At 31.3% G+C, this 25,087-nt stretch overlaps 1 protein-coding gene across 13 annotated transcripts in view; it reads left to right on the plus strand.

The window, feature by feature from the left end:
• LOC127717739 (uncharacterized) overlaps positions 1-25,087 on the plus strand; it is a 175,904-nt gene that overhangs the window by 68,911 nt on the left and 81,906 nt on the right. For 4 of the 13 annotated variants that reach the window (XM_052223520.1, XM_052223521.1, XM_052223522.1 and 1 more), the window contains exons 8-11: positions 18,601-18,654; positions 19,897-19,950; positions 23,905-23,958; positions 24,438-24,491. In XM_052223520.1, the coding sequence (XP_052079480.1) occupies positions 18,601-18,654; positions 19,897-19,950; positions 23,905-23,958; positions 24,438-24,491 (216 nt within the window). Of the gene's footprint in view, positions 1-4,589; positions 4,831-9,698; positions 9,785-10,624; positions 10,712-11,546; positions 11,628-12,104; positions 12,201-13,657; positions 13,727-18,208; positions 18,278-18,600; positions 18,655-19,896; positions 19,951-23,904; positions 23,959-24,437; positions 24,492-25,087 lie in introns of those variants that run through there. The other 9 variants (XM_052223525.1, XM_052223528.1, XM_052223519.1 and 6 more) reach the window with 8 other exon arrangements.

Consider the following 25,087-nt stretch of genomic DNA (forward strand, 5'->3'; position numbering starts at 1 on the left):
AGTTGCATTGGCTTTTGATTTTATGTAATTTGTGTACTTCTATAATATAATGTCAATTGAACAACATTGTTAGGTTATTCTTAAATCAGATAAAAACTCAGGTGTTTTCACAAGTGAAAGAATACTAGTTCTTAATATTATTCACACTATTTAAATATACAGGGATAACTCGCGTTATGATCTACTATATTGCGTTAAGATGAGGAACATGTTAGGACGATATGTTCCCTATATACAACCAGATTTACACAAATGATTAAAAATTGAGAAACCTAAATACAATCATTCTAAATCAAATATACCTGGTAGTGACTATTATCCTAATGTAGTCTTATATTTTTGGAATTGTATTTTTTTTCCGAATTGATTCTTTATTGCTGTTTAATAATAAAATTTGGTGTACAGCATTCATGGGATTTATATTTTATTCTTCTCAACATTTTTGTTTCAAACGGGATTATTTTTTTGTCGATTGTTAATTTCCACTAAATTGAATGTGATGATCCTTTGGGTCCTACTTATAGAGTGTGCAATTTCAAAGTTAATTCAATTAGACGTGTTTTTTCCAAACATCTGAAAATGATTAAAATGAATATGTGTTCGTACTAAAAAAAAGACAGCTACGATACAGATATAAGGAAGAGGTAATTACGTTTAACTATTTTATCACAAATTAAAAAAAAAATAATTGAAAGAATATGCTTTTTACAGTCATTTTATTTAAACAGACAAAACGTTTAGAATTTGATTCATTTCTTTTGTTTATCTGCTGATAGTCTCCGTATACCGAATATCATGAATGGTATACCGTATATTGCAAATGAAAGAACCTTGCAATACATGACATCACGCGGGATTCCAACTCAAAACCCGGAGACGACATCCAGGTATACCACCTATAAGAGAACCGCCCAATCCACTGAGACACCGAGGTTCCATATTTAAATGTGTAATCCAAGATATGAAATGTAAAATGTAAAACATGTTCTTTTTGTAAAAATGTCTTTATCTATTTGTAATTTTATGTTATGCTATTGTATCAATAACAAAGTTAATTATGTTTCTCGAATCAATTGTATACCGCCTCGATAGTCTCTAAGTATGGTGTTCGCCTGGAGTGTGGAAGGTCGTGGGAACGAGCCCCAAATCAAAGACTTAAAAATGGTTTTTAATGCTTCAATGCAGTCGCTAAGTATGTATCATTAAGGAGTTAGAGCAGAGACTCTTTGGCTGAAAGTCGGAATAATTTGTCCGGGTATGATTTTATTTAATTTGTAGAAGATTATCTTGTTAATGAGCTCGCTTAAAATCTTACTCGTAGTATCGGTCTAGTAAAACCAGGGTTAGTAAACAAATTAAATCCACATGTTTCCGTCCTGCATACACATTTAGTTTCCCGCTGGACGTTTAACACGCATACATTATCATTAAGGAGTTAGAGCTAGAGCATAGGCTCTTCGGCTGAAAGTCAGAATAATTTGTCCGGGTATGATTTTATTTAATTTGTAGAAGATTATCTTGTTAATGAGCTCTCTTAAAATCCTACTCAGAGTATCGGTCTAGTATAACCAGGGTTAGTAAACAAATTAAATCAACCTGTTTCCGTCCTGAATATACATTAAATATCCCGCTGAACATTTAACACGCATACATTATCATTATCTAATCATTCGCATGTTACATTTGATAAATATTGTTTTAGACGCCTGTCATCGTTATGGTCGATTTAATACCAGAACCATTTATGTAATAAAAAAATGTATGATGTAATAAAAATTAATATCGTAATTAATCGAAAGAATATGCAATAATGATATTTAACATAAAACATAATCCAAAAAAAACAGAAATCTCCATAGATTCTAGAATAATTACATAGTTCCTCAGAAGAATATAAACGGTTTAAAAATATTCACTGTTTTCTCAGTAATTTAACACGAACAGATATGTATAGGGAATAAAAAACCAACGACACCGAATACACGATCTGTTTGATCCATTGTTTTAAATACAAATACCGACATACTCGTGAATTTAAGAAGAATTAGTTCCTCATTGTCATACTACAGGTATTGCATATTAAGTGATGACATACCTTTTAAATTTATCCACCGTTACAGGAATTTTGATTGAATGATCTGACCTCCTTTTCTTTTCATAATAGGTTACATACTACGAGTATTGTAAATAGGCTACTAACGGTAACAAGCATTATATTTATAGTTTATTTCACAGAAGGCCTCTTATATATATTATAAATATGTCAATAAAACAATGACGGTAAATGTTAAGAAACTGAGCATTCCAAAAACAATTAATAACAGACATTTAAAGCTGTTGGATTTCTTGTTTTGCATCACCTACAATTTATAAATCTACCAAAAAATTGCTCAGTTGATAACATTCCTTGCTCATCAACGATATCCCGTTCGCATTATAGACGTATTTCTACAAGTACTTTCTTTCAAAACTTTCAAAATCAGCGTCGCTGGTATAAATTAAGTGTCCTACACATCTACCGGTATTGTAATGATACATCGATTCTATTGTGTAAACAAATAATGTCCTGACGCTAGAAAACCAGGGTGCAGTGAAACAAATTGATAGAAGAATTTTAAAAGGTAAATACTGTCGTAGATTTGAGGATTTCTATTTGTTGGTTGATAACATTTGATTTTGTGAGTTTTTATTGATTTCCCATTTTTGAATTTGAGTTTGTTATCTTGCTATACTATTTTGATGTTTTTCAAAAAGTGTTTGTTACATCGGATATGAAACATCATTATGAATCCAAAACTTATATTATTTATTTACTAGAACTTCCTTCACGTTATTATGTGGCTATCAACATGAACTTTCCTCCGGAAATGTCACTTCCCATGAAAAGTCTTTCCTAAATATTTGTTTTTTCACTTCTTATAAGTTAAGCCTGTGTACAATTGACCAGGATGATCGCTCGCTGTGATAGTTTTCAAAGGTCATATTTGCTATTAAAAGTTTTATGTTTCAAGACTGTATACAACACAAATAATTAGAATTATCGTTTAAAGGCAATAACCCGTAAGAGGAGTCGTCTAACGAATCGGGCATATTTGATATAACTAGAGATCTAGGTTTGCCGATCATTTTCTTTTCTTGAAATTTTATCTGTAACTTTTATGATTTTAAAGTTACAAAACAGAAATTTGGTAGAAATTGACAATGTGAGTGTTTTACCCATGTCAGATTTTCGATATATATAACAGTTGTCAAAATTAGAGACAATACATGCATGTTACCCCTTTTGTATTTTCTTCTTTTTCAACCTATGTAACCATGTTAGTTGGACGACTGGATCATCAGACACACTTTGAAACTAGATACCCAAAAGAGCGACGATTTTGGTCAAATTAGATTATAATAATATGTTGTTGTAATGGAAAAGAATAATGTTTAAGTTCACGGACGGCAGACGTCAGACTCCACGTAATGGTAATAGCTCACAATAGCAGTTATTACCAGGCCATTTGAAAAGGCAACACAAAATGATAATAAAAAGAAAATGATACATTTTTTATCAAATGTCCTTAAAAACCCACCTCTTTCATGATCAATTCTGACATTTTCATTTTCTGCAATTATACTCTTAAGACATGTTACATCACTACATTAGGTTAAGGTGAAGGTTGGCGCCTGTTAAATCCCGCTGAATGTGTTTGCACCAGTCCTAAGTCAGGAACCTTTTGTTTAGTGATTGTCGTTTGATGATGTTGTTCATAATTGTTTCTCGGTTCTCATTTTTTATATAGATTAGACCGTTGATTTTCCTGTTTGAATGGTTTTTCACTAGTCATTTTTGAGGCTTTTCATAGCTTGCTGTTCGGTGTGAGCCAAGGCTCCGTGTTGAAGACCGTACTTTGACCAATAATGGTTAACTTTTTACTAATTGTGACTTGGAAAGAGAGTTGTCTCTTTGGCACTCATATCACATCTTATATTTACCTAATAACTCTATTTCTCTGAGATTTAATTGTGTAAATGTATAAAGACAAGAACACAGTTAAATAGGATTCTTTATATTACATTAGAAAACTAAACATTAAAGTAAGACAAGAACAGTTTAAACAGCTGTAATAATTGAAAAGTCACTTAAAGTATCAATGATATAAATTGTCATTATAAGTTACTCTTATTGTTTGACATAATGACATAGTTGAGGGTGTGAATGGGGGTCCTCCATTTCTGTATTCTTTATTTTATTTCGTCATTTGTCTGTTTTCTTTATCTATTTTGCACATTATTCTTTGTTCGTTAACTGTTACAAACCATTATTCTCTGTTCGTTATCGTTATTGCTTATTTATCTCTATTTTTATTTTTTTGCCCTTCGTTTTATTCTGTACTTTTGGCCCATTATTCTCTATTCCGTAAACTTGTGGTAAACCCCACCTAGAACCTCTTAACTATACCTTTTATAATGATTTAGAACAAAGAGTAGTCTGATTAATATACACAGAATATTAAATCACCAACATTCTAAAAATGTTTTACTTACATTTTCAATGGACATACATGATTTAAATAGATCAAGGTCTTTCCTCGAATTTCTTTATTTTTCTATGAAACAATACATAGGTTTTCTTACGTAACCAATCAAAATTTTTCTGTTTGCTTGATTGTCGATAAAAACCAACTGAAGAGAAGGTGGTGGGCACCTTGATTTGAAATGTTGGAATGAGTCGTTTGCCAGTGTAAGAGCATATATGTATTGTCTCTTCCCGAGAACACTCGTCAAATAAAAGCGGTAAGACACATCAGTAAGAACAGAATACAAGGCACTATTGTAAGCAAAGTAATCAATGTTAGAAGTTTATATATGCACAACTGTCAGTTCAGAAATTATTGCGTGAATTTATTATTGCGTTTGTTGAACAACGTACAAAATGCGAGATTATTGCGACCAAAAATCTTAATGTGATTTTTTCATGTTTTTCTGTTTGCGAAACCTATCCCGTCGCAGTGTTTGCAATAATTAAAACATCGCAATAATTTTTGAATTTACTGTATTATGTACCATTTTATCACAACTAAGGACAGACAATCTCACTTTAGTAATTTCAATTGTGTAGTCATGTATTTAATAAACATATGTAGTGAGTACGTTATATGAATAAATTTTCACTTTTATAATTTTTGTAAAATCTCTGTTGCTAAGTACCACTTGTTTTACGTTATGAGATAATGTTATACATAAATAGTCTCTTAATCATGTTAATAAAGAATATCATTCACTGATGAATTCTTTATTTGTTATTTGTAAATTCATACTAATTTACATATGGAAGCAAAAATGCTAGTTTATCTATCAGTCAGGATTACAAATTGCAATTAAAACATCAATAAAAAACAATGGAAGCATGTTGTTAGCTTGAAATTGGGTACTTTCGTCTATACTTTATTACACAAACAGCCTGCTAGTGTATCATACAATGATGAAATAGTTTCTTTCTTCATCCTCGGGTTGATAATCAGACTATATGGAAATCTTTTTTACATGCTATGTTCATAGATTGGCATATTAAGAGATTCGAACGTTTTGCTATTACAAAAGAAGTAGTTTTACCATTCGTATCAAGGGAACTGGTTGGTGCCGGTTCCAGTAGAAGATAAGGGTGGGTGTTGATTAGAAATTTGGGTTGCACTGTGTTCCTAAAGCTGGATTTTACCGTTTTTTTATGAGATCACATTGTATTGGTCTTTTTCCAAGAACGTCCATAAGTGCCTTTTCATAATAATACTAACGCGTCCCTGATTTCGGTTCGTGTCTCATATTTAGGATATCGTGTCTCAAATTTAAGGTCGCGTAACAGATCTTTGGTCTATGAATCAATATGTTTTTATCTACAAGTTGTAATTATCATCGTCTTATTTAGCAATTCGCACATAAAAAAATGTCACTTTAAAACCGTTATTTATCGCTTGATTTAATTTCAAGCTTTTAAATATTTTGATGAAGTACTTTAATTTTTGGAAACCTGATAACAGGATCAAATATGGGTTCATTAAATATATTTCTATCTGATCAAAATTGACTGAATTTGACTGCACAATAATGCAAAATTATTTTCAAAAGCATGGTTTTAAATTTTGAAACTTAATATACATTTAACCCATTTTAAATTAGTTCCCTTTTAGTCATGTTTTGTTCACACATCGTTGTCAATATAATGGAATTGGATGCGACTGTCATACAAACGAGAGGTTTAGCTAGCTTTAAAACCAGGTTCAATCCACCATTTTCTACATAAAAAAATGCCTGTACCAAGTCAGGTATATGACAGTTGTTATCCATTCGTTTGATGTGTTTGTTTTTTTTGATTTTGCCATTTGATTGGGGACTTTCCTTTTTGAATTTTCCTCGGAGTTCAGTATTCTTGTGATTTTACTTTTTAGTTTGCAATTTTAAAGTATGTATTTTCATTTTCTTTTCAAGCAAAATAGTTGACAAGAACTTCATGTCAAGTAATACAACTGTCAAATTCTAAATATAATTGAAAGAATATATACAGAGGAATAATTTCGTTTCGGTATCCATTGACGATGATTAATTAGTAACATCTGGTTTTAGTGGATATTTAATTATGTGATTTTGAAAAGGTCTGCATACATACCGACAGAAAATGTGTACATTGTGGAACATTTAACCTATACTGGCTAAATCCACGAAAATGTGCAAACCAGACAGTAGCGTGACATTGTTTATGTTGAAAAAGTAATAAGGTCTGATAATTAATTGAATTAAAAAAGGGAAATTTGTTTCATGTTTTACTTTAAAAAAATATCCAAACTATTTATTTGATATTACTGATACATTCAGACTGTACTTTCTTTTATATTTAACTAAAACAAACAACTTACATGCAGGGAAATCATATATCTAGTGAAGAAAAAAGGTCTCAATTCGAATCTCAGTTTTCGTAACAGAAATTGTATTAAACTTTTTGTGGTGGTGTGTTCCCCAGTGTACATAAACATATTGTTCAGAATTTATAAAATGTTACCTTTTTCACTTTTAGCAAAATAATACATATAATTAATTAGTTGATTTGTTGGCTCTTTTGTCATTGTTTACAATTTAGAATGACTTGCATATTTGGATAATTCACTAGTGCATGTACAAAAGTTTAATTAACTGAAGGTAAACGAATAAAATTCAAAAAGAACATTGTGTTTTTATTATATAATCTCGCTTCAAATAGTGATTCACAAAAGACAAAGGTATTTCGTTGCTTTACAAAGTGCTTATGTACCATTACAAAATGGATCATGTACTTGTTTTTCTCAACAGAAAATTTGAAAATAATCTCTCGTATATTGATTTCTAATTAGATCACAATGTATGTTTAATTTTTAATAAGCTATTTTTGTGATTGGAATAAACACATATATTTAACCATCTAAATTACTTTTTGAGAGAAAAAAAAAAGAACAATTGAACACCCGCTAAAAGTGGAAACATGGGTCAAAAATAAAAAAAAAAAGATAAATAATGCACAACATGAGAAAAGGTTAAGGGGAAACAGATTTGAATAAAAAAATGCTAATAGATTAAAGAAAACTGAAATGTGGACAAAATATTATACATTTAAATTTTCGACGAAATATTTATTTTTTATTAGAGTAAATGTCTATCTTGATGTTGGTACTATCGATCCATTCTTTTTCCAATGCAAAAGAAGTCAAATATGAACACCTGAATCATGTTTCATTGTAAAAACTAATTAAAAGGTATTAAACAGTTTTCTTAAATTGGATTTATTTTCAATGAAATTGACAATTACCGATCTCGCTTGTTTGATGTCAAAGCAAAGTTCTAAAATTATGGTTTTTTTATTGTACAATCATATATATCAACAGTTACTTTGGAAAAGTTAAAATAGCTTAAGGTTGAAATAAAAAAAGGGGAAATAATAGTTTACAAAACACCTCACTAAAATGCAAAAAATGAACAACACGGTTCTAATCTAAATTGGAAATTAATTTAGGCACTACGGACGGATACGCAGCCTATTAACTGGATAACTGTTTGTCGTGAGAAACATTTTATAATTGATGAACACAAGCTTGTTAAAGGATGTTCGATCCTCTGTTTTTATCCTGCAATCAGCTAACTATTGTACAAATAACAGGTACACAAATAAATTTTTGCTTTATTTGTACTTGTACAAATAAAGTCTCCTGTTACCCCCGCTTCAATGTTGAGCAAGCGGTAATATGTGGATATTTCTTTTTGCGTACCAGTTCATTTTGGGGTCCGCTTCGCGGTCCGCGTTTAAACTATGTCGTTTCTTTGAAAAATTAGAGACAGTGATTTAGATTTTTTAAACAACTAAAGTTTCAAGTGTTGGATGTAAAATTTGTACTCGCTACGAAACAGGAGAAAAGCTCGGCGAGCCTCGCGTTTCGTCCTGTTTCTAGAGCTCATACAAATAAATTTTATATTTTCAGACAATGTACATATATTGTATATATACATAACGAGCTTTTTAAAAGACTGTTGCTCTTTAGCTTTCTTCATGTTGTTTCGTGGACATGTTTGTCTTTTCGTCATCTCACTTTTTTTTGCTAAATAGTTGTCCTTTTTTTTCAAGAAACATACATTCTATTTCTGTACTTTAGTGATGACAATTGAAACATACCTAACCTTTAATTAATAATAAAAAGAAACACCAAATAATACATGTTATCATACAAGGTTATGTATAACAGAAGTTCATCATTCAACACAGTCAAGACGAGTTTATTGTTATTCTGTCTTTGTGCCTAAAATTAGACAATAACAGAACTTTGTTAAAATCTAAATATGAATAAAGGCAGCAGTAGTATACCGGTGTTCAAAAGTCATAAATCGATTGAGAGAAAACAAATCCGGATTACAAACTAAAACCGAGGGAAACACATCAATTACAAGAGGAAAAAAAAGGAACAACTGAAGTGCAACAAAAACAAACGCCTACATAAATAGAAACGAACTATTTGATAACAACTGCCATATTCCTGACTTAGTAAAGACATTTAAAGAACAAAATGTTGGGTTAAACCTGGTTTTATGGCTAGCCAAACCTCCCGCTTATATGACAATGTTAAAAAAATATCGCTAAAATGACAACACTACGTGACAGAAATACAACACAAACCAATAATATAATAGTCGACACAACATGTAAACCCCAGAACAACAATGATCATCTTCCACCAACGACAGACATCACCAACAGTGACTCACTCACGTAACGAACATTTAATCTCGAACTTCATACAATTATTTTCACAATACCCGTTCAGACAATTTTCGTGACAATGATGGTATTGAAATGCAATTTTATAATTATTTGGACTACAAACGATAAGACATATCACATTATCCAACCGAAACCATAACAGAAACATAAAAAAAAATACATGAATGTTGGGTGTACAAAATACTGAGACACGTCTTATAACAATGAAAATTCACACGCGGTATAACAGTCATATTCGTAAATAGGTCATGTTCGGTACTTAGCAGACAGACGACATAGACGTCAAACCACAATCTAAGACATGGTAGAAACATTAAACCGTAATCAAAAGGTTATTATTCTATGACATTTTTATTTTCGCACAATCCATTATATTTTGTTTATACATTTTGTGCTTGATAGTTTTCCTTTTCTTAAGTTTCTAGCCATGGACGTCTTAACTGGAGCCCAAACAGAGAAATTAATTCAAACATTGGTAGAAATGAGGGAGCGTGTTCGGATAAGGTAGGTATTTGTATAAAGCAAAACTTACAATTTACATTATTTGAAATATTACAGAACGCTCAAACCAAAATACATCACATGTAGGCCACAGTTGCATGATAATACAAAAAAACCATTGTATACTTGTTGACCTATTAATTACTAGAACTTTTTTTTAAAGAAAATATGTTTACTTTAGGAGGCCTCGCAGTCAAATCAGTAAGATTTGTTGTTTAAAATACTAACTATAAAACTAGGCAGCATACATGATGATATAATAAAATCCTATTCTATTTTAGACATTCTATATCATACTTTTTTGGAGGTCAGTTTCTCTTTTGGCATTTGACAGGTTCGTCTTTTAAATGTTTGATATCAAACACTACTAGCAAGGAAAATCAATCTTGGACATGGGAATGGCATACGGTCTTACAAAATGAATGTTTTGCAACATCACATAGAACCAGCTAATATTTTTCGAACTATTTTTCAAATTATACCGCCTTCGACACTGAATTACTGATTAAAACAAAACTAATTAAAAAATTGTCAGAATAAAAATCCAAAACAATGCAAACATTGAATTGATAACACCAGAACGTAGGTTACGTATATTGAGAGACAAATAAAGGGATACCTTTCAATATTAGCTACAAGTTCTGTTCAGCTGGAAGAATGTAAATATAAAATGTTTCTTCTCTTTGTAAATCTTTAAATCCTTTAAATAGTATGTTTCTATTCTTCTGATATTTTTCAACATTTGTTTTAGTGAAAGTACCTTACGTACGAATTTTAAAATAAGCCATCCGATTTTGTTTTGAATTTATCCACAACCATAATATACTTGTCAATTGATTTTAGACAACAAGAAGTGCCTACAACAGAAGAATTATTTTTGAATGAAAGTATAACAAATGTGCAGACATATTTAAATATACTTTCAGAGAGGTATGTATTCACTATTTTCTTTTGCAATTCGTAAAGGGTACAAAGAGGGGGGAAAGATAACAAAAGGGACATTCAAACTCAAAATTCAAAAATAAACTGACAAAAACTATAAGAAAAAATAGACAAAGACATTAAGACAAACTTGTTGTTCAGTGGTTGTCGTTTGTTGGTGTGGTTCATGAGTGTTTCTCGTTATTTCTTTATATATTAGACCGTTGGTTTTCCTGTTTGAATTGTTTTACACTAGTCATTGTAGGGCCCTTTATAGCTTGCTGTTCTGTGTGAGCAACGGCTCCGTGGGCGGAGAGCTGTCTCATCGGCACTCATACCACATCTAAATAAAAACAAACTTGTACAACACACACTTTTCTTTTGCACGGAGAAGCGAGGAACAAACTTCAAATAAATGGCAAACATGACAAGATCAAACGGAACGAACAGACAAAGGAGGGTTGGTTCTTAAAATAAAGACTTTTGTTCCAATTTGGTTGTATTGCTGAAATATCCATAACCACAACAAAAGAAAACACAAACCAAACACCAAACGCTTTTAAAACGGCTACCTATGACAATGAGTTATGAGCGTTGAATTGGCAAAAAGCGATTTTTTTTTGTTTTCTTTGGAAGGAAGGTTCATGTCAACAGTATTTTACCGATTTTTAAAACTAATTAGCCCAATTACAAGATAAAAAAATATTCTTGATATCCCGGTATAGTTGATTTACTATCAATTTCAAAGAGAGACCATCCCTACCCCCACCCCCATCCAAAAAAAAAAAAAAAGAAGCAAAAACCCAGTCGATTAAAAAAATACAAACGTGGAATCTTTTTTCAGGGATGTTCTTGTGTGTGACAAGGAAACTATAGGAATAATACGGAGACTGAAGCAAAACCTTAAATTTGTATCAGAAAATAGGTTTGTATATGTATATATCATGTATATGTTGAATCTAAATACATGAACAATGATCATTTCAATCAATTAATCGATCCACCTTTTCTTATAAAGGCAAATACTGTCAATTAAAGTCTATATTCAATGTTACTTCTTATTCAAAGTATATATTATATTGTGTAAATGTTTCATTATAAGATGCACAAATAGTATCGATGAAATTTCATAGTCAGTAAATAATGGCGTCATAGTGATATAGCAATCAGTTAAATAACATATTAGAAGGAAAATTGTTTTCTGTGAATTGAGACATGGATCATTATCTAAGTCTTAATCATCTTAATGCACTTGCGTTACTACTAGTATTAATTGAGTGAAGTAAGCACCATACCATGGGACGGATGATGTTTCACTTATTATATTATTGAGACGAGAACATTTAAACTGTTACGTTTGTCATACAAAGTCGTTTTGTCATTGTTATTTTTTTTTCTCCAGATACACTAAATCAGATTTTAATTTAAAGATGATGGTAAACGGATTACAAGACACCCTGACCACAATGCTAAAGAAATGTAGAAAACCTGTGGAAAGGTTAGTTTGTATAGAATCGTTGATATTACTCGTCATTTGAAAACTAGTTTTCTGTATGAAGGTGTAGTCTTGCATTAAAAATGAAGACTGTTCAATTGTTAAACATCCTCAATCTTTCGGTTTACATTGAACATTTTATAGATGCTGATTAGACACAAGTGTGTTAAAAGTAAAATACTACTTGTGCAGATCTAAGTATAGACGTCATGAAGCTCAGCTAAGGAGACTTATATATTCGAAATTCATGTACATTTCTTCAAGTACATAGCTACCGGAGGATTCTTATCTTAATACATTTGTATTGGTCATACAGATTTTTTTTATATTTCAAGCTCAAATTGAAAGTAAAGTTTTCATATACAAATACCTCTTGCAGGACCTTAATAATGACGACTTCAAGTGTTAACCTCATGATTGCACTTGTGTAAGTTCCCTATTCGTATAGTATCTGGCGAGCCACGTTAGTACTGGTAACATCAACTTGATCAATAACACTTTTCTACGAATGTGTCATTCAAATACCCGCAATATCGTGAGCCTAAACGAATCAATTGGAAACGCACCTTAAAAAAAAACAGGGATTCAGTCGAGGATCATGTCAGGCAATGGATTAAACCCAAAAAGAAGACGTATATACGAATGGGTTAAGAAATCGTTGATACAAATTAGAAAAAAAAATCTAAATGGGTACACCTCATAAACTTTTTTTATTTAAGTAACACGACAAGTGCCGCATGTAGAGCAGCTAACCCTTCCGGAGCACCTGAGATCAACCCTGGTTTTTGGTTGTGTTCGTATTACCCAATCTTTAGTTTTCTATCTTGAGTTTTGTTTACTGTTTGTTTTTTTAGTTTTTTTGCCAGGTAATTGTCAGTTTGTTTTGGATTATGACGCATGAGCTCAATATCCCAATGGTATCTTTCGCCTCTAACTCATATGACACTTTGAACTAACAAAAACCTCTGAATGACAGGCTCTTCACTTGGGGCAATCATTTAAAGCTTGTAGCTCGATCAAACGTGTTTGTAAGCCAGTTGGAGATGGATTAATTTAAAAAAAATCGAAACGAACTCCCCCAAAAAACCTGCATACAAATACATACCCCCCCAAAAAAAACAACAATACAATAAAAATAAAGCACCAATATGGAAAAAATTTGCATATGCTGCTTTTTGAGGATTTATGCTTATCAAAAGAAATATAGGTACCAAGTAGGTTAAAACACATGCGTTGAAGGAATCAGCCAACACAATTACGAATGATTGAGAATACACAAAAAGACTAGAGAAAAAATTACATAATGAAATACAGCTGGGATTGCTCCCTCCCCTCTTCAAAAGGGTCGTGCTTTATTCAAGTAGTGATATCTGTAAAATATGAACAATACATTTATTAGATACTTATTTAAATTGTGAAATCTTTACTTATTCTCATTTATTTTTTTCTCAAATTATAAGTCAAAGCTCACCTATAGAAGAAACAGTTCCAGACCTTGAGAACAGCTTTACCAGTTCAGATTTGTCTAGGTATGTATTTAACATTTAGGTCTGGATTTAGTGTTAATTTGCTTTTTGGATTTAAATATGTGAAAGCAAGACAATATAGAATGACAAGTGAGGCCTTTGAACAAATGCTGAAAACTGAGAATGAAGCATCGATGTGTATATAATCAATGAAATTCTTCTTAATTATTGTAATTTAATTTGCTCAAAATTGAACATATAAAAAAAACGTGTACATTTCGTAATATATTATACGACTTTTTATATAATTTCTTCGAAATTTTTTTTTTTACATTGTAAACACATTGCCAGGTTTAATTTGGTCAATCAATTAAGAAATATATCTATTAGCACGGTAGGTAAAGTGTCCGGCTAGGATCGTGGTTTTTCGAGTGAGTCGGTCCACTTTTTTTGAATGTAGATCGGGTTTTGTTCGAGTGATAAAACATGCGATAAAGTCAATTTACTGCTATTTCGTAATTATAATAGTTGTTTACAAGACAACTCATCTTATTTTGAATATTAAACAGGTTTTGAGCAACAAAGAAGCGCAATTTCCTTATATTTAGTCCAAAAATTCAGTATTTAATATTTTTCGGGTTTTTTCGAGAGCAACAGCGAAACCGTCTGGGTTTTTTTTTAAAAAATGGTCCGGGTTTTTTAAAGAAAATTTGAATAAGAAAAAAATATTCTTGACTTTAAAAAATGACGTTTTCTAGTTTATCACTGTAATTAAGTAAATGACACCAAAGACACTCCTGTATTCGCAATAAATCACCAAAACATATTACTACGTTGATCAAAATTAACCTTTTTCAAATTATTAGCAAATTTTCTGTTCGGAAAACGTTCTACCACAACTTTCCAGTATTAAATACAAAAATTACTGGATCCTTTATAAAACGGACTTTGTCTCTTATCGTTTGTAGTTGTGATTCTATCTTCTATTTTCCGTTCGTATGAAAAAGTAAAGATAATTAATCACCCAGTTCATTTGTATGATTTTAGTTTAAAGCAACTATGTGCACAGGATTTATTTGTTTTACACAGTTTGATTACGAAGAAAGGCCGACATAGTTAGTTGCACAATTACTAACACAATTCTATATTAATAGTGTTGTAATTGTTATAAAATACATCAAATAACATAATTAGAAACCTAATCTTGATTTATATCCAATTTTTAGAAATTACCTGTGACGTTACTTTTTGTGGCGTTGATCCATTCGTGGTACAGAAACACACTTCGTAATTCTATTAAGCTGTTTTTGTTAACTGTTCTTAATTATTTTAGTTATTCGTTGTTATTCTGTGGTTTACATGTCGAAATGTAGTATTATATTATTTATTTATGTATTTATCTGTCTTTGGTGTTCTTGCATCTATTTGTACTGTATTCCCGTCATGTAATGTTGTCATTTTATGGGTATATTTAACATTGGCATAAAGCGCGGAGGTTTGGCAAGCCACAAAACCAGGTTCAATCCACCATTTTGTCTTAAAATGTTCTGTACCAAGTCAGGAATATGGCAGTTGTTATCTAGTAGTTCGTTTCTATATATGTTGCATTGTTTTTTGTTACACTTCTGTGTTCTGTTATCACGTTGTTTTCCTCTTATAGTTGATGTGTTTCCCTCGGTTTTAGTTTGTAACCCGGATTTGTTTTCTCTCGATCGATTTATGACTTTTAAACAGCGGTATACTACTGTTGTCTTTATTTATATCATTGTACAGGGGACTCATAATCTTTTAAACTTCATTTCATGCTACTTTTGTTGTCATAGTTAATGATATTTTTCGTGGTGAACCCCGGAATTTTCATACGCCCGTTTACGGGGCGTATTATGGTATATTGTTGTTCGTCCGTCTGTCCGTACGTCGTCATCATGTCGGACATAACTCAAAAACGCTTTCACCAATTTACATACAGTTTCAACAGTTTTTTTTATTAAATTTTGGTGATTTTTTTTCATCTATTGTGGTATCCTCCCTTTCGATTTTTATAAATCTAAGTTTTTTGGTTTCCGAGTTATAGAGTTTAATAAACAAAAAAGGAATGATTTTCCATTTTTTGGATAATATTTTTAACGTGCTTTGAGCATTTTCATGAAACTTTGGTGTCTGGTTTATATAGATTAAGATAACCTCTCTTGAGTTTTTCATAAACTTCTGATGTGAGATTGAGAAGTCATTGAACGCGACGGGCGTATCATGCGATCATGGCGCCGCTGTTTATTAAGAAAACGGAGTAAGAAACCGACTGGACAATATTTAAGAATTAGTAAAAAATGGTACCGACCAGTTTTGATTCCCATTGACAATAAATTTGATTTAAATTTCATATATAATTAACAATGAAATGAATAGTTCATCAGCTTAACACACTATATGTATGTACGTCTCAATCCAAATTGTCTATGATAAGATTTGATTGTAGACATCACGAATATATACTGTACATGTAAAAAGTAAAATCACAAAAATACTGAACTCCGACGAAAATTCAAAAAGGAAAGTCCCTGATCAAATGGCAAAATCAAAAGCTCAAACACATCAAACGAATGGATAACAACTGTCATATTCATATTTCTTATGTAGAAAATGGTGGATTAAACCTGGTTTTAAAGCTAGCTAAACCTCTCACTTGTATGACATTCGCATCAAATTCCATTATATATGTGTTAACAAAACAAACAGACATAATAATTAAAAATGTCAAAAATAGGGGTACAGCAGTCAACATTGTGTAATAATCTTAATCACTATAAAATCAAACAAGTATGTAACAAAGAAGCACAAAATGGCATATAGACCAAGCATATTAGCAAAAATTAAAGACAAGAATACACAAATTTAGCATAGTACAATAACACAATGAAGGGATGTATAAGTACAGAGCCACGTCATACATGTATCAAAGAAACATAAACAGGCATATAGACAAAGCACATTAGCAAAAATGAAAGACAAGAATACAAAAATTGTTATGTGACAAACAACAATATATACAAATGAACGATACTTTTTATAAAATGTAAGTGTTAGTAGACCATTATCAAACTGATGAATGCATTCCTTTCGTTCCTTGAAAAGTTCTTAATTTGAACCCTTTTTTATTGTTTTCAAACATAAATACGCTGACACCTAATATTCTAATCTATAGGAAATTTGTATAATCACTCGATAAAACATGGTTACACTCGAAAAAACCCGGACATATAGAAATAAATTTAGTCTCAAATGTCGTTTTAAATGCACTAACAAGAATTTTTGTTAAGTGTCTGCATATCTAAAGATGCATAGAATCCATGTATGCATTTCCTTCGAAAATTACTTTACTTTGTATTTTGGAATAAAAGCATTATAAGGCATAGTTGTTGTCTATTTATTTCGCTTGTGGTCTGAATTCTGAATTTTCGTTACATTTACATAATCATGTCTTATTTGTCAGTATAGTCGATTTACTCGTGGTTCGTCTTCAGGTTTTTTGTGTTATGTTGTTTATTTTTAAGTGTGGTTTTGTGTTTTGTCTTATATCATCTTGCACTATATTACAGTTATTTCATTTTCATTTCATTTTCTTTATGTATGTTAGTTAAGATAAAACCAATTATTTTATTGATAATTATGATTTTAAGTTTAAAGTAACTGTAAGCCCAGTATTGTTTTTGTTTTTGTTTTTATTTATAAGAAAAACATTAATGATTAGAATAATACAACATGTACAAATAATACCAATATTACAAACACAATCCCATTTTAATATTATTAACATGGTTAGAAAATACATATCATTTTTTGTTTAAATTAACGTGTGATAATATAAACGTCAAAAAAATGTCACTTTTGTGACGTTGATCCATTCATGTGATGATCAGTTAATATTTCATTTGTGGTGTCCTGGTGTGCTATGATTAATTCATTGTAGATGTTAGTTGTTATTCAGCGGTTTACATGTTGTAATGCACTATCACATTATTTATGCATGTATTTCTCTTTTGTGAGTGTTCTTACGTTATAGTTGATGTGTTTCCCTCGGTTTTAATTTTTAACCCGGATTTGTTTTTGCTTAATCGGATTATGACTATTTAACAGCGGTATACTACTACTGCCTTTATTTATGGGTTTCAAAATAGAACATAATGTTAACTATTTGAAAAAAAAATCAGCTTAACATTTTAATCACATACTTTTAGATAAGAGAAATCAAGCTTTAGAATGATCAAAATTAGTGTTTGTCAAACTGGTACTTGTAAACATCCTATGAAATTATTCCTTTACTTTTGTTGTTCAAAGTACTTGATATTTTTATATTTTAGTCAGCTGGTCAGTCATAATTTTGTGAAAATTTAAAGAATATTGAACAAGCCAAAACTATTTTAGTCAGATGGTGGGGTACCCACTTTATCATTAAGCAATTCTGTTTAAATTTTATAAGATATTGGAACAAAAAAAAAAGAATGCATATTTGCAAGTACTTAATTATTTTGTATATCTGTTGTGTAGGTCAACAGACTCATACCTGACCTTTATACAACAAACGACGGGCAATGGAAGAAGACCAGATATTATTGAGTAAGTTTAAACTATACAACACTGTAGTCAGATTTTTTTTGGGAACATTTTTAAATTTATATTGTGTCACGTTTTGCCCCTTCATAAATTACTATTGTTTTTTTTCTTGTGGAAAGTCGTACAGTGACCTATAATTGCTATAATTTACTTCAAAGGAAAGATGTTTGATTGTTTGATTTTATATTTCAGTCAGAAATTTAAAAAAAAATAATCAAAGTTATTGTCAAAAGCTTAAATAATATTTTTGCAAACATAAAAAACGAAGAGAAACCTATTGGTTTGTATTCCTAACATAGTTGATATATTATCCCTTTCATTCAAAGGTCAACAGATATCTTCCAGAGGAGGACGGAGGAAATATGTGCAGAGTTTCCTGGGTTTGTATAAATTTTCTTTGTTTTATATCATCACTTGTTTTGAAAATAAAATGAACTTAAATGGAATCCACTCGATAACATCTATATAATATACTGCTGCATAATTGTATAAACCATAGCAGTTTTGATCCCTTTCGTCAAGTTACAGAACTTTGTCTACAAGGACTCTGTCATTGCAAAGTGCAGATACTAAAGATAACGATATGTAACATTGGAACAATATAAACACTCTTGACAAAAGCATGAACAGGCAATCAGGAATCTGATTACAGTAGTTGTCGTCTGTTTATGTAGTTCATACGTGTTTCTCGTTTCTCGTTTTTATATAGATTAGACCGTTGGTTTTGTCCGTTTGAATGGTTTTACACTAGTAATTTTTTAGGGCCCTTTATAGCTTGCTGTTTGGTGTGAGCCAATGCTCCGTGTTGGAAGCCTTACCTTGGCCTATAATGGTTTACTTTTATAAATTGTAACTTGGATGGAGAGTTGTCTCATTGACACTCATACCACATCTTTCTATATCCAATCAGTCGACATATTTGTAAACATAGTTTTAGTAAAAAACAAAACACGAAAGACTTTGCATACAGGGTTTAGTTTGTATTCCTTTACACTTTATTTTTCTCTATTTTTAGACAATATTGTAGTTCTCCAAAGTGGATCGGAGGAAAATATAATGATATTCCTAGGCCTAGATTTGTATAAACTTTTTCTTTGGAACAATTCATTACATGTTTTATGAAACATTAAAAAACCCAAAGATACCTGGTATAATTTTGTACGCCAGACACGCGTTTATTCTTAACAAAGTTCATCATCATCGCTCAAGTCAAAACAGTTGGAAGGCAAAATACAAGATAATAAGGACGTGAAGGTTAGTTTTAACAAACGGAGATGCGGATAGAGCATACAATACTAGTATTCATAAGAATCTATGTATGGCCGAAATGACAATTTGATGCTCTATAAGTGCTTTCATTTACGTCAATCGGTCTCTTGTCGAAAGTTATTTATTTCACAAATATGCTTCATTGGTTTTAAATTTTCATATTGAATGTTTTGGCCAGGACAAAGTACAATAATTAGCAACGTTGGATAATGAAATGCTCTTTGCAAAAGCTTAAGCAGTCAGTTTACAATGTACTAACAAAAGTTTAATAGAAAATAGATTTCAATATTCTTATTAAGTGTTGGTTTGCATCTATTTTTGATTTGATATCTTCACTTTTTTTTAAATCACAGGTCAACACAATCTGGTCAACAGAAGAGTGAAGGAAATTGTTCCGAGTTTTCTGGGTTTGTATGAATATTTGATTGAGTATACGTCATCGCTTTTTTCTATGACAAAATGAAATCAAGAAAATTATCTCGGTTACATTTATATAGATATACCGCTACTTTAACAAAATGTTAATTACATAATCAAACTAGGGACCTTTTCTACAATTGCAAGCGATTGAAGAACAGTTACCTACATCCACGTCAGTTCGTCTAAAATGGATATGTAACGTTGGATACAGAGGAGTAAACAATCCTGGTCGGCATGGAAGCGCGATACCCATAATAAAAGAGTGCAAATTAAGGAGCGCTTCAAAGTTTTATGCAGGTTCCCTTGTTAGGCTGGTGTTAGGTTAAGGTTGAACCATCAAATTTATCAAGATGGTATTACCAAAAAAAAAAATTTCATTAAGATTCTTTCTTTAGACATAAATATTTAGATACGCTGTAACAGAACCTTGATTTTAAATATTAAACTTTTCAGAATAGTGGAATAGAAAATGTAAAATGTATTTTGATTGCCAATTGGACAAAGTTTTACTAGACATCAAATGACTTGAGATATGCACGTTGCTGAAAAAAATTGGAAGGAGGGAAAGATAAATGATGTAGAATTTAGCGTAATAAACATGAAAAAGTTACGGATTCTCCACTTTTATTAAGCATTCGGAAAAGTCCTTACTAGTAAGGGATTGTCAGTTCGTTTTCGACAGATGAGTTTGAATATCTTTTTGGTACTAGACATTTGATAGATATTTTCATTTTGTCACCACGAATTTTTTAAAGATTGCTATTGGTTTTGCTCATCGTTGAAGTTCGTTCTCATACCGCGACCTTTTATTTTGCGTAGATTATCGACCTTTAAATTCTTGTGGAAAGGTCAATCCTCAAACCTCGGTCGACTCCGCTTCACATAATCTATATGGGTCGACTTAGACTCGGGTTACTCGTGTAAGTAGAGTTTAAATCGAACGGGTAGAGCTTCTCTAAAACGTCATCAATTTAACCTGTTGCCCCGAATCGAGTTCTTCCTACCTCGTTGTCAGGTTTAGTCAAATAGAGTCAAAAACAAGATGAAGTAATAAAATTGAGAATGGAAATGGGGAATATGTCAAAGAGACAACAACCAGACCAAAGATCAGACAACAGCCGAAGGCCACCAATGGGTCTTCAACGCAGCCAGAAAATCCCGCATAAAGTATAAACTGAAAAAAAAATATCTTCAAATCTAAGCTACTTTCATCTTACACTTGGTAACAAATGGCAAAAATAACAATTATATAAAACCAAAATATGAAGAAAGCAGCTCAGTTATTGATTCAACACAAAATGAAAATGTTTTCATCGATTTGGTACGATATGATTAAGCAGTGCCTATTTTGTCGGCGCCAGCAGACTAGAAAATATATTTTTTTGCTGGCTCTAGTGGTAACTTTGATATTTTTTTTTGGTAAGGGTGCGCCCTTTTTGTCTCAAAAAACGTACCCATTTTAATATAACAAGTCAGGAATATGACAGTTGTTATCCATTCGTTTGATGTGTTTGAGCTTTTGAATTTTCCTCGGAGTTCAGTATTTTTGTGATTTTACTATTCACTGAAATTCAGTACCCATAGTTCTATGAATATTTAAGAAAGATTGACCAATACTTATATATTCAATATCTAAAATATTGCCCATGATTATATAAGCACTAAATCTATATCATCACTCATAATTCACAAATATACAGCTACTCTTAAGTTTTAGGAACTTGTTTGAACTTTCAAATGAATTGATTTGATTTAATATAATAATTGACCATTAATATATATGTAAACCTCAGATCTGTGTACGGCCTCAAATCTGTGTCCGTTTCTCAAATCTGTGCCCCATCAAGACGTCAATAGCTAATCTATGCCCGTTACAAAAGATACGGCCTCAAATCTGTGTCCTTTCCATAAATCTTTTTCCAGTTTGCTTCGCTATGCACAAATTGATGCCCGTCTAATAAGTACGGCCTTATAGGATTTTTGTTTTATTAAGTCATTTCCAATAATTCAATGTTAAGTTGGGGTGTGTTCTCCATGTGTGTCCTTAAAATTTTTACATGCATGTGTAATTATTGTATGATTTACATTTTATTGTAAAACTACAACATTTTCAAATTGTTTGCTTTTCCTGATCCCGTTAGTTGTTCTGTAGTAATTATCGTTACTTCCCTTTACTCATTAAGTCTTGAAATATAAATTAATAAACAACCTGAGACAAAATGACATCTGTATACAAGCAACTAAAGATACATGTACGGCCGTCAACAATGAATCAAACCTATTCTATATCGTAAGCTATAAACACATACACCTATTTACAAACGTTTTGTTCAATGTTTCAATGTATAGATATCACATAAAATGTTTGGGGTATAATTTATTGTGCTTAACAACGACATTTTGTGCCACTATCTTAATTATTATTAATTATTATAAAAGTTTTTTTTTTCTTTTTTTTTCTGGTGAAACTATTCCAGTTTCAAATCTATGTATTTTTTAAAATCCATTGTGTACCATGACATCAACATTCAACAACCACAACATAATTCAGTGTACAAATTATTGGCATAACGAGCATACATGTTACTTTCAATATTGAAACTACACATTTTGTTTTTACTTGATTACGTCTTGCTATGTCTTACGTCACCTCATTTCGATAAAGGACATAGATTTGAGACAAAAATGGCCATAGATTTGAGTTAATAAAGGACATAGATTTAAGACAATGCAGGACATAGATTTGAGACAATAAAAGACATAGATTTGAGACAATAAAGGACATAAATTTGGAACGTCTATGACGCAATATTAAAAAGGACATATATATTTGCGGAAAGGACATAGATTTGAGGCTGGACATAGATTTGAGGCTTACATATATAATATGTAGATCATACCCCAAATCAATATATAGTTATCAAACGTTAATGCATTTTAATAAAAAGAAGGGTAATTTTTATATAAATTATCGCAAAAAATGTGACCCATATTTTTGGCACATCCCCGTTCACCTAATGATAGGAAGTTACCCCCTCATACCCGTGATAAAAGCCGCAAAATAGCATATTTATATAGCAATGGCTATTTTCCTTGCGATGACATTATCGTGGATTTGTTATTTTGAAGAGGGAATCTGAATATTTTTCGGCAGTACCATTAAAAACACCGGAGCCGGCAAGAATAGAAAAATAAACTTTTTTGGCAGCACTGATTAAAATACCTTAATTAAATCCGGAAAAAAGGCATATTCTATGCTGATGTCTATTTTGCCGGCGCTGGCAATACCGTGAATTTGTTTTTTTTTGCACTTTCTTCTTAAAGAGGTTATTTTGATATTTGATTTTGAAAAGTACTATGAAAATGTTCATTATCAACACAAACAAATCATATCATTACTCTTATAGTTAAATAAGATAACACTAACAATATGTGAGAACATATACTCGTTTAAAAACATTTCTCCAATTTTTTTCAATTATATACAATATAATGTTATTGTCGTCTAATATTTCTTTCATGTAATGCTTCATTTTGAAGGGTTTGAAGAATTTACTTGATTTGTAAGTTAGTTCGATTTGACTGTCTAGTGCGCTTCGGGAGTTACGTAAAACGTTTTATCCTAGTAACACGAGTTAATCAAATCAAAGTCGACCCTAGATGGAGGTACGGAATCGGCCGAGTTGCGACGAATGATGGAAAAAGGTTTCAATTGCAATCATGTGACATCTTTTTTGTTTTTATATTGATTTTTGTTGGCAGCCGTTTAGACGTTAATTGGCAAGTATGGATAAGAGATGCAAACCCTTAGCAAAAGCGTGAACAATAATTTAATAAGCTTTAAAAAAGATTTATAAAAAAAAAAAAAATAAAACTATCAAAATGCATACACGGTTTGGTTTGTTTTTTCTTATTTCATTTATTTTCTTTTTAATGTAAAGCTCATCAGATACCGGCAAACAGATGACGCAAGGAATATGTGCACAGATTCCTGGGTTTGTATACATTTGTCTTAACTATAAAAAAACTCATCATAAAAACCAGGATTAAAAACCAATACGCCAGACGCTTGTTTCGTTTAAAAGCCTCATCAGTGACGCTCAATCAAAGAAGTTAAAAAGGCCACGGAAATGAAAAGCAATGAAAAGAACAATTTATTAATGGCATGAATCCGAAGCGGTTTTCTGCATTTACCTTCATCAAGAAGGTACAAAACCGAATATGTGAACACCAGGGATGTATAAGAATCGAAAAAATTGAAAACATATTTGTTAATTTAAGTTTTATAAAAACGAAAACCCTGCAAAACGCACACAAGATTTGGTTTGAAGTCTTATAAAATTCACTCAATCTTAAGCAGTCAGTTTACAATGTACTAACAAAAGTTTAATAGAAAACAGATTTCAATATTCTTATTAAGTGTTGGTTTGCATCTATTTTTGATTTGATATCTTCACTTTTTTTTAAATCACAGGTCAACACAATCTGCTCAACAGAAGAGTGAAGGAAATTGTTCCGAGTTTTCTGGGTTTGTATGAATATTTGATTGAGTATACGTCATCGCTTTTTTCTATGACAAAATGAAATCAAGAAAATTATCTCGGTTACATTTATATAGATATACCGCTACTTTAACAAAATGTTAATTACATAATCAAACTAGGGACCTTTTCTACAATTGCAAGCGATTGAAGAACAGTTACCTACATCCACGTCAGTTCGTCTAAAATGGATATGTAACGTTGGATACAGAGGAGTAAACAATCCTGGTCGGCATGGAAGCGCGATACCCATAATAAAAGAGTGCAAATTAAGGAGCGCTTCAAAGTTTTATGCAGGTTCCCTTGTTAGGCTGGTGTTAGGTTAAGGTTGAACCATCAAATTTATCAAGATGGTATTACCAAAAAAAAAAATTTCATTAAGATTCTTTCTTTAGACATAAATATTTAGATACGCTGTAACAGAACCTTGATTTTAAATATTAAACTTTTCAGAATAGTGGAATAGAAAATGTAAAATGTATTTTGATTGCCAATTGGACAAAGTTTTACTAGACATCAAATGACTTGAGATATGCACGTTGCTGAAAAAAATTGGAAGGAGGGAAAGATAAATGATGTAGAA

Source organism: Mytilus californianus, unplaced genomic scaffold (genome assembly GCF_021869535.1).
Source record: "Mytilus californianus isolate M0D057914Y unplaced genomic scaffold, xbMytCali1.0.p SCAF_10, whole genome shotgun sequence".
Classification (NCBI taxonomy): Eukaryota; Metazoa; Mollusca; class Bivalvia; order Mytilida; family Mytilidae; genus Mytilus; species Mytilus californianus.